Source organism: Onychostoma macrolepis, chromosome 15, assembly GCF_012432095.1.
Source record: "Onychostoma macrolepis isolate SWU-2019 chromosome 15, ASM1243209v1, whole genome shotgun sequence".
NCBI lineage: Eukaryota > Metazoa > Chordata > Actinopteri > Cypriniformes > Cyprinidae > Onychostoma > Onychostoma macrolepis.
This window is the reverse complement of record NC_081169.1, coordinates 13,670,693-13,681,936: the sequence shown is the minus strand read 5'-3', so window position 1 is coordinate 13,681,936 and position 11,244 is coordinate 13,670,693. Positions and strand designations below refer to the sequence as shown.

The window sequence follows — 11,244 nt, the reverse complement described above, 5'->3', positions numbered from 1 at the left end:
ACAGATTGCATAAACGGATGCACAAAATTGTGACATCTAAATGTCTGCCCTCTTGACCCACATTCTCAAATACCATCAAGACGTATAAAGTCAAAATGTGCTATTCACATTTTAAACAAAGAAAAAAAAATTGGAAATGGAAACTTAAAATATATTAATGTTAGCTCATAAAGATGAGTAGCAATTGTAGTCCCCAGTCCCATAATATTTGGATGCCTGTGATAAATTACATCAACTGTCTGATATCGTAAGAAAGGAGTGTGAATTCAGTTTTATTGAAAACATATCCCATTTTAATAATTCGGTGCAAAAAAAAAAAAAAAAAAATTTCTTTATGGTATTATTTGTTAACTCTGTTACAGACAAATTAGGTATTGTTCTTCATTCAATGGTCTTCACAGAACCATCCCCTTAGAGCAAATATTTTTCCATCTACAAATTTATTATATACAATTTCCAGTAAAAAAAAGTATATATAATATATATATATATATAATATAATAGTATATGAAATAGTATAAGGGTGCAAAAATACATCAACATCAATTTCATTATTTTTGGTGAAAATAGTTCATAAACAGAGTTGACCCAAGAACTGTAAAGTAACAGAACTGACATCTGTTACATACTGTCACCATTGTTGATAACAGAGTTGAACAGAACATTAACATAACTTTTTAGATTAAAAGACTTTCTCAGAGAGAACACACCAAAGTGACATCATTTCCTGTATCTTACATAGTTGTGGGAGATAATTTAAAAGCAATGTATGGTACAGTAACAGAGTTGATGCAAGATTTATGGACACATTTTTATAAGAAATGTCATTTTTAAACAATTTAATGTTCTAGAATTAGGAAAATAGCATATTAATGATGATAAATGAAATATTACAAAAAAGTAAAATAAAATATTTTGTTTAAACAATGATACATGATGCCAAAAAAAAATAAAAAATACTAATTTGAACAACAAGAAATGATTTTCAGTGTTGTAAGACACTTTTACAGAAAGTATTATATTGTTATGGTCTGTAATCTTGTGATCCATAATGAGTAAAAAATTATTAAAATGATTAAAAACAACCATTTGAAAAAAGCAGACAAAAATAGTGACTTTGGACACCAAATGTACCTGCAATCAGAATCACCTTAAGACAAATGTGCGGTTTGTTTGTTTTTTCCCCGTTACAAAGCCAGAATATAAATGTATCCATTAAACTTTTATTAATCAAAGACTTAACAGTTTAACAATAAACTATAAACTAGACAACAAACAATGTTTTTATTTGCATGAGGCTACATTGTTCTGATTAAATGCATGCAGTAGGCTAATTATTGAAAAAGTATTGGCATACCTGTTTAATCTATGTGATATGCCAATCTCTGAATCAGAAATAGTTTTCTTGTGTAATAACTTATATTTTCACGCAACAGTGCATGAATGTGAAGTTGCATGATTTCGTCTTTAGCGAGAAGCTGGTGTTTACTACGGAAGCCGTAGAGGCCATGCATTGTTTTTTTTTCTTAACGCTTCTTTATACATGGGGTCACAATAAAAAAAAATTGCGATACTGTTGGCGGAGGGGTTTATATTAATGTATCTCTGAAGAGAACTGACTTGTCTTCAGAAAAGTTTAGATGGTATTTCCTTTTCATCTTGCATATTAAAGTAGCATTCCTTGCAAACAAGCCTGCGGTGGCCCTTTACACTTAGGGCCAGCCTAAGGGCCCCCAGCGGCAAAACGTTGGCCCCTTAGTGCTGGCCCTGCATGGGCAGCCCTCACTTAGCCCCCAGGAAGCCCTCACTAGGCCCACACAGAGCCCGCACTATTAATCAACAACAAACTGGCTAAAGAATGGCCAGTCAATGTTGTTTGTATTCTCCTAGTTGCATTACAGGGCTGCCTACACAAAAACCTGCATGGGCCCAAAGGTACAAAAGTTGCTCTGGGCCCGAACGGGTTGGCCCACGGTGAGCCTAAAGCTGTGGGCCTCGCCTGGGCAAGCCCGCACTGGGCCTGTTTAGGTTTGGTGTGAGCTGGACCTAGTCCACTGTGCCTGCAAAAAGCCAGCATGGGCCCCGCAGGAGCATGTTTGCAGGGTTATGAGCGCAGCGCTGCTGTTCCATAAGTGCCACCTGCTGTCAGAGAGAGAATTTGCGTCCTCATTCAGCCCGTCTGCTGTTTTTGTTTTGCTTCATGTAGTGTAGTTATATGTTTTATGTAGTATAGTTTCAGAAAGCTAAAGTCTAATTCTGTTTTCAGAATTCTACAATTTAACTCAAAAACTGCTGGAAAACATTACAGAAATTCTAATGGTTTCCACAAATACCATTATAAACATTACAAATCATCAACTTTTAACCAATAAAAATGGGTTTTGTAGCGAAGTGGAATACAGAACGAGAGCGGAAGGGAAACTGATGTAGCATACAGTCAGTCATATGCATGTTTATTTTGTGAGAGTCTTAAATGGTAATATACTTTTATGCACCTGTGTTTGATGTTATGTGAACAAATATTTAACTGAACATTATAATGAATGAAATCCTCACATTGACTGATAACCCGGATGAGAGAAAATCCTGGGGGACAAAGACAGGTTCTAATATTTTTATTCAAGTTTAAACCTTAAATTGTTACATTCATAGTGCATACATTTCCCCCCAAAGCAGTGTTACATGCATTATAGTCTTTTCAAAAGAACAAAATATGTAAACTACATATTGAATATGTTTCTTTTTTCTTGCTCTCATAGAAGATCATAGAACATAGAACAAAAGAAAATAAAAATCGCAAAACAACAGTCTATTTACCACATTAAAATTGAGGTGCTAATAACTGACAAATGATATATTTTCTCACATTTATGTAACAGGTGAGATATCTTCTAAGAAACATTGTTTTGAGTCAAGTGATAAGGAATTCCAGAATCCCAAGGTAGATCACTGTGCAAGTCCTGATGTAGACAGCCAGTCAAATAGAAAGAAGCTCAGCAAGCCAGTGGCTACACCAACATAAGTCAGCTGAGGGATGGATGCTGATGAGGTAACTAGATACACATAGGAAGATAAATCAATATTAATCACATCATAATTACAAAATATTAATAGAACTATTTAGATAAGGTTCTTAATGAGTTCAATAAAATGAGTGAATTCTTACATCTAGCGGGCAAAAGGCCACCTGAGGAAGAAGTGGAAGAGAATTTGAAATCAGTACAAATCAGAAACTTTAGTTATTTTTTATATAACTACGATATAATTCTTTGTACCGTTGTCAACTCTAGTTCTGATTGGTCCTGAGGAGACAGTGGCAACATTAGTAGAGTTGTTCTCCGGAGACCGTGCTTCTCTTTTCGTAACGCATTTCTACGAAAACACATCCAAAAAAAAGGTCTGATGAAATCCACACATCCACACATAACCCTGAGTTGAGCCAAACTAAAACGAATCTAAAATAAAGTAAACAAATGAAATTCTGTCATCAGATAAGCACGATTAGTTACCGGAAGCAAGGAGGCACAAGTGGAGTTCTCACAGAGTCGGGTAGCACAATGCAGGTAGAAAGTGGAGATGGTCAGGTTTTTGTGTTCCAAAAAGCGGAAGGCCTCAAAGGAGAAGTGAGCTTCCTGGGATAACCCGTTCCAATCAATCTTTGTCTGGGCATCACGATTACACCTAAAAACAACAATAGATGTGATTCTCACAAGAGAATTAAAGCGTCTTCTCAACTACTCTCTTTCAGTCTGCTTTTTATGAATGACTCACCCAATAAAAAGATCATAAGAGGTGCTGCTGGTTGGATACGGGCTTGTTGTGGCATAGCAACGGTCCAGCAACACATTGAACCTTACAATAGACGATAACATCAATAATTTGATCTATAAATGTATAATCAGCAGTGTTCATTTCAATTTGAATTAAAACTAAAACCAAGACTATTGAAATAATGATTGCTTGAAATAAAGCTTAAAAAATATAAATACTTGTTGCCTTGGCAACTAACTGAAATAAATACATTTAAATTGAAGTATAAATTGAGCTAAATAGAAATGAAAAACTGACACAAGCACATACTTAAAATACAATTCAACTGAAAACTGAAAATAAAAGCAAATTTTAAATATTATATACCATAACACTGGAGAGTTGAATTCTTACTTGTTTGTGAGATTTGTTGCCTTGACCTGCACATATATGCGAGTTTTCAACTGCAGCCCAGATCCTGGTATCTGGAGTTTGGTAGTATAGTTGGCAGTCTAAAAACAACGTTCAAAATAAAGAGAGGATGTCAAGAATGTCACTGATTAACTGAGTAAGTGTTATTTAATGAAAATATCCTTACAGTGTAAAGACCCATGCTTAGAGTACTGACGAAGGTGCCATTGTTGTCCTTTACTGCTAGACTCACTCCTGAACTGTTGGCACAAAAATACTCTTTGTCATGCAAGTTTCAGTACAGAAACCTCAACGGAGAAACACATTCTTGGCATTTATACTCACACGCTGAGCTCAGTGTTGTTGACTAAATACTGCAGTGGATACAGACATGAAAACTGGTACATCAGTTGTTGCCTGTAAGTGATAGTGCTGGTGCTGGGATCCCAGGAATTGATTAATCCAGAGACATTAACAGACTGGATCTGAGAGAAGTCTGAGAATACTCCTGATCCCACTTGACTTGTAATCTAACCAACAAACGTGATTATGGAAATCACTAGGATGAAAAGTTTAAAAGTTGATTGCTTTAAAGTGAAAAGCTCTTACGTTCATATTGTTGCCACAAAGTGTGAGAGTCTCCTGAGAGATTGAGAAGTTGAACAGCAATACGGGAGGATTGACAGTCCAGTCCGCTACTCCACGGCAGGCTGGGATGTTAAACTTAGCATTGAGCGCCATTAGTGATTCGTTGTATCCCCCGAAATACATTGGACAAATGAAAACTTTTAAAAACATATGATTGGTTCCACACATCACTGTCATGTCGGCGTTTTCTGAAAGATATAGGAATATTCTGTTACTCAAGGTGCTCCTGCATTAATTTGACTCATATCAATGCATTTTTTAACCAGTTTTTATGTCTTTTGTTTTCTAGTAAAAATGTCAAAATTATCCTTTAAACAAGATACATGTATTTGTGAAGCAAAACTAAGATAATTTTAATTTTGTAAGATAAAATGTTTAAGAAAAGATCATTCATTTTTCTAAAATGAGAATTTATCCCTTTCTAACATTATTTTTCTTCACTGGCTGACTTTTTTTGCCAGTGTTGTTAGAACATTAAACAAAAAGTTACAAATAACAAAATGTGTTGTCTAATACATCTTTATATCTTCTGCAGTTTTGCTTCTCAAGTGAATGTATAATTTTTCCTGGAAAATGAGACACATCTGATTAAGAAAACAGTGAAAGCACTAACCTGCCGGTCTGTACGTGGGGTGAGTGAGGCATGACTGGAGACCCTGACCTTCACACTGTAGAAGAAGGCCAGAAAGACACAATAGCTGGACTATTCTGATCATCCTGAGGCAAACTAGAAAAGACAAACCATTAGAAAATACAAACCAATGAAGCAAACACTCCTTTCAGACTTTTTTCATCTAATATGAATATACTTTAAGACAAAAAAAGTCTGTTTTTTAAATAATAAAAATGTTATATCAGATCATTTTAGAGAGTGAAAGAAACGTTACCTTTTGGATCTATAAACTTCTGATGAGTAACTTCTCCTTCCTTTCTTGCAGATTTTTCCAGATTGGGTATTTATACAGATGAGAAGGGTGTGAGAAAAAACATGACAAAAGACAGCAACATGAGACTCTCAGCGATCTCCCCACTGATATCTATTCAGATCTGGTAACTAAGTTTTACAAAACAATTTTGTCATCAATATTGTTGATTGAACAGATAGTTCCTAGAACCACACCTAAAACTGGCTCGTGGAAATAAAAGTATGTCAGGCCTCTTTCCTCATTAAGGTCTTAAGATTTCAATTCATCCTATTCAATCGGGCCGAGCAAATCATTCAACAGTTCAATAATACAAATTTACAATACCATTGTAGGGTTATGTATTTGTAATACATAATGTATTTATTATATATTGTATGTATTATGTACAATAATCAAATGTATAATTTTTACTAATTTATTTCAGTTTTAATGTTTGACCAAGTAGAATTCTTATTCATAATAAAATAATTAAACATAATTTAGTTTTAATTTAGTATAAATTTATTTATATAATTATTTGCTGCATATTTCACCCAAAATTGAAAATTCTATCATTATTTTTTCACCCAAACCTGTATGACTTTCTTTTTTTCTGTGAAATTGAAAATAAATTATATTGAGAAATGTGTAAGACGTGTTTTTTTTTTGTTTTTTTTTGTCTATACAAAGGAACTGTTTTATTACCAACATGTTTCAAAATATCTTCTTTTGTGTTCCCACAGAAAAAATAAGTCATACAGGTTTGGAACGACAGGAAGAGTAAATAATGACAAAAAAAAAAAAAAAAAATTGATTTGATATAAGAGACAGTATTTTTAAAAGTGTAGTATGAATAGTATGTCAACTGTCCTCACTTTTTTATTTTTTATTTTTGTGTGTTTCCCAATATGCTTTAACAGAGTTATATAATCTTTGTCGCCAGGTAGGGTGTTAAAGAAAGGTGTTGGTCACTTAACAAGGAGAGATAGAATTTCTTTTTATGAATATTGGCACTAACACTAGTCATAGTTAAACACTTATTTCAACAAAAAGGTACCCACTGTTGTTTTCTTAGAACAGCAACCACATACAGGACATTCCCTCGATGAAACCAAGCACCTTTTCAATACAGGTCAAACCAAACATATACATACAAAAGAAAAAAAAGAAGGGAATTACTCTTGTAAGACAGAGCAATAACTATGATTCTCAAAGAGTTTCTTCAAAATGGTCAGTATGCCACTTTTGGTATTCAACAATTCTTAATCTTACATTTATATTTAATGTTTCTTAATAAATATACATAATGAGTATTTCAGTCATGTTGGAAAATTAACTAATAATTCATTTCCAGAATTGTTTTTTTTCCATAGGTTTGGTTAACCTGTGAGAATTCAGTGAATGTAATGTTTATTGTGATTTTAAACTTTTATGACTGGGTCATCATGACTGCATGCTTGTCTGCCCTTTAGCTTTATCCAGGTCAGGTACAAAAAGCTATTGTGAATAAAACTATAGAATGACATTCCTCTATTTTCTGATTGAACTCCCTTTGTTGAAGATATCACATCCCAGAGGATTTGAAATGATCAACTGCTTTGCTTTGTCTGGAGCTCAAGGGTGTGTCCAGCTTCTGCTGTGCTTTCTGTTAAGGCTCAACTCATCACACCCTCTATACAATACCTGCATCTTATTTATCGGACATTCAGTTTCTACTGTCACGGATTGTTTTCAGTGTATGTGGACTTAATGTCTTACTAACATCATGTACAGTACACTATTGACAACTGTGACAGCTCTCTGACTGACAGGGGTTTTCATGACTATGCCACCTTGTGGCCACTTGTTGATGAGGCAGATTCACAGCGCAGCTATACTGCAGAGGCATTACAGTCGCTTTGGTGCATTTCTCAGATCAGAAATGAAATTTTCAAAACTACTTCAATATCTAGTCACTTGTGCACATCATAAAAGCAGTTTCTCATTCTTTTGAACAAATTGCGATTGCTTTGGTTCATTCATGCAACTGATTATGTACATTTGTCTGCGGTTTCAGTTGCTAATATCATGTTGCTCAAAATGTATTATATAGTTCTCTGTGCTATAGGCAAGGCAAGTTTATTTATATAGCACATTTCAAACACAGTGGTAATTCAAAGTGCTTTACATAAAAGGAAGTGAAATAGTCATTAAAAAATAATAATAACAAGGAATTAGAAATAATAATAATCACAACAATAAAAACAAAGTGATTTAAAAATTGATTTAAAAAAGAATTTGAGAATGATTATACATAGTGCAATCAGTTCGGACGTAGCACAGTGCTCATTCAACAAATGCACAGCTAAACAGATGAGTTTTGAGTCTGGATTTAAAAGTGGCTAATGTTTTAGCACATCTGATCTCTTCTGGAAGCTGGTTCCAACTGCAGGCGGCATAATAGCTAAAAGTGGACTCGCCTTGTTTTGTGTGAACCCTTGGTATTTCTAACTGACTCGATCCTAATGATCTGAGTGGTCTGTTAGGTTTATATTCAGTGAGCATATCTGCAATGTATTTAGGTCCTAGGCCATTGAGTGAATTATAAACAAGTAAAAGTACTTTAAAATCAATCCTAAATGTAACTGGAAGCCAGTGTAAGGACCTGAGGACTCGTGTGATATGCTCAGATTTTCTGGTTCTAGTCAGAATCCTGGCAGCAGCGTTCTGGATGAGCTGCAGCTGTCTAATGGTCTTCTTTAGAAGGCCGGTGAGGAGACCATTACAATAATCCACCCTGCTGGTGATAAATGCATGAACAAGTTTCTCCAAGTCTTGACTGGAAACAAAATATCTAATTCTTGCAATGTTTTTGAGATGATAGTATGCTGATTTAGTTACTGCTTTGACATGACTACTAAAACTAAGGTCTGTCTCCAGAATCACCCCAAGATTTTTTACTTGGTTTTTAGTTGATTGACCCCTAGACTCAAGGTATGCATTCACCTAGAGAACTTGTTCATCTTTGCTATAGTCTTACCTCTGAAAACATCTAGTCATTAGTTCATCATATAAGTCATTAAATGCAAAATGGTTGATCTAGTTGTCATAAACTGTCAAACATATTTTCTACACATTTCTATTAGACTTTTTCTTGTAAATTTGCCATGAATTGTGCAAGTGAATCTTGACTTTCACTAATGAAGAGAATGTAGATCAACCAATGATAAATTCTCTGAAATAGCTCAAAGGTGCATCTCATGAATCTTCAATTGGAAAGCATATATAGACAGAGGACAACACAAGAGTTACAAATTCTGGCAGTGGATGAACATCCAGAAAACGATCAGGGTCAACAGCCGAGAGGAAGAAGAGGAGTAAGGACGCATGGTGGAAGGATACAGAGGCGAAACAGAGGAAGAGGCCAAGGACAGAGGCGCATTTCATATGAAATAAAGGCCACTATTGTGGACCACGTTGTCAATCATGGCTTTACAATGGCTGAAGGGTGCAGCTAAATATTGGGAGATCGACCATATCCTCAATAATTCAAACATTTCGAAACAGTCTCTTTCAATCAATATCCAGTAATGTGTAAATTTGTACTTTTGAAATGGATATATGGCATACATAAGAAGCACAGCCTTCTGCATTTCAGTACAGTAACTGTCATCCAAACTGTTTCCATAGTTTACATCAGATAATACTACAGTTTTTCTCAGTCGCTGTGGTGCATTTCACGAATCATCCTTAATATTTGCAAAGAAGTATGTGCATTTCTCAAAACAATTTGTACAAACAGCACCACACAATGGATTTCCTGCAAAAGCCTGTAACTTACTCAAAATCTTTAGTTCATCTCTCAAAAGTAAGTATTTATTGTCAATGAACATATGAGTGCCATCAGACTGAAAAGTCCTTGTGTCATTGTTCACTAACAAGATAGTCAAAATGCTTAGTCATGTTGTCAGTATAACCTGATGTTGACCCTGATCGTTTACAGGATGTTCATCCACTGCCAGAATTTGTAACTCTTGTGTTGTCCTCTGTCTATATATGCTTTCCAATCGAAGATTCATGAGATGCACCTTTGAGCTATTTCAGAGAATTTATCATTGGTTGATCTACATTCTCTTCATTAGTGAAAGTCAAGATTCACTTGCACAATTCATGGCAAATTTACAAAAAATCTAATAGAAATGCATAGAAAATATATTTGACAGTTTATGACAACTAGATCAACAATTTTGCATTTAATGACTTATACAATGAACTAATGACTAGATGTTTTCAGAGGTAAGACTATAGCATGGAGAACTATATAACACATTTTGAGCAACATGATATTAGTAACTGAAAATGTAGGAAACCAAGACATATGTACATAATCAGTTGCATGAATGTACCAAAGCAATCGCAATTTGTTCAAAAGAATGAGAAACTGCTTTTATGATGTGCACAAGTGACTAGATATTGAAGTAGTTTTGAAAATTTAATTTCTGATCTGAGAAATGCACCAAAGCAACTGAGAAAAACTGTAACAGAGTGCACTATTATACTGACAACATGACTGAGCATTTTGACTATCTTGTTTGTGAACAATGACACAAGGACATACTTCTTTGCAAATATTTAGGATGATTCAAGAAATGCATCAAAGCGACAGAGAAAATCTGTAATAACCAAAGCTAAATATCTAATTTAGCAGAAGTATAGAATAAATAAATACAAATATCCTATAAGGGTGAATACAGGTAATATGTGACAACAATTACCATATTTATTAATAGGTCTATATATATATAGGCTATATATATATATAATTTATATTATAATTTTAAAAAACGCATTAAATTCATCCGAAACTTCGAGATGACAGCATTGATTTATAATAGAGAATGCATGGATGGATAGATAGATAGATAGATACCTGAGGGTTTCCTTCTGACATCATTTAAAGGGACGTGGCACAGATAGCAGTGTTAGAAAACACCAGTAAACCAAAAAGCCTGGGTTCTCAAGTTTATGTATTATTTTTAATACATTATATACGTTTTATAATGTTTCAGTGAACACAAAAGTTAGAAAACTGCACCACTCGCGAACAGAAATCGAGCTGACCTGAGGAGGTAACCATAACAACAGCGCTATCCCGTGTCAGTAACTTAAAGCTTAATGTAACAAATCCCTTAGTTTAAGAAAAGCGTTTCGTTCTACTTATAAGGATATTATTATAATAAAGAGGTTTCTAACTCCAGGGATTTTGTCCCGACCGTCGTCTGGTATTAGAAATACGAAATGAAGACGCCACTCGAGCAAAATGGCCGCTAGAGGGAACTATGTGGGATTTTCTCGGGTTTATCTACCAGTCACTAGCGTTAGAAATTATTTCTGTAGGTTAATTTCTTATTTTGTTAAATTGTATATTTTTCATCGTTCACATTCATGAAACTACTTCAGTCCTGTTTATTTTATGCTTATTGTAATCGATATTCACTGACACAGCCATGACCATCCATTTGACTGGATACCTGATTAGTGCAAAAAAGTA

General features: G+C 34.5%; 1 protein-coding gene across 3 annotated transcripts; it reads right to left on the bottom strand.

The window, feature by feature from the left end:
* Positions 1–2,600: 2,600 nt before the first annotated feature.
* si:dkey-4p15.5 (zona pellucida-like domain-containing protein 1) lies at positions 2,601–11,231 on the bottom strand. Of its 3 annotated transcripts, XM_058799180.1 has the most exons (13): positions 10,624–11,231; positions 6,776–6,833; positions 5,697–5,736; positions 5,423–5,536; positions 4,771–4,997; positions 4,507–4,691; positions 4,349–4,421; positions 4,165–4,262; positions 3,772–3,852; positions 3,510–3,681; positions 3,276–3,372; positions 3,167–3,187; positions 2,601–3,053 (listed from the first exon to the last, which is right to left on the bottom strand). In XM_058799180.1, exons 4-13 carry the CDS (start codon positions 5,523–5,525, stop codon positions 2,947–2,949), a joined length of 1,164 nt encoding a protein of 387 aa, XP_058655163.1. In that variant the 5' UTR covers positions 5,526–5,536; positions 5,697–5,736; positions 6,776–6,833; positions 10,624–11,231; the 3' UTR covers positions 2,601–2,946. The 3 variants fall into 3 exon arrangements, with proteins under 3 accessions (XP_058655163.1, XP_058655165.1, XP_058655162.1); XM_058799182.1 differs by lacking the exon at positions 6,776–6,833 and having other exon boundaries at positions 5,697–5,740; XM_058799179.1 differs by lacking the exon at positions 6,776–6,833.
* Between the last annotated feature and the right edge of the window lie 13 nt (positions 11,232–11,244).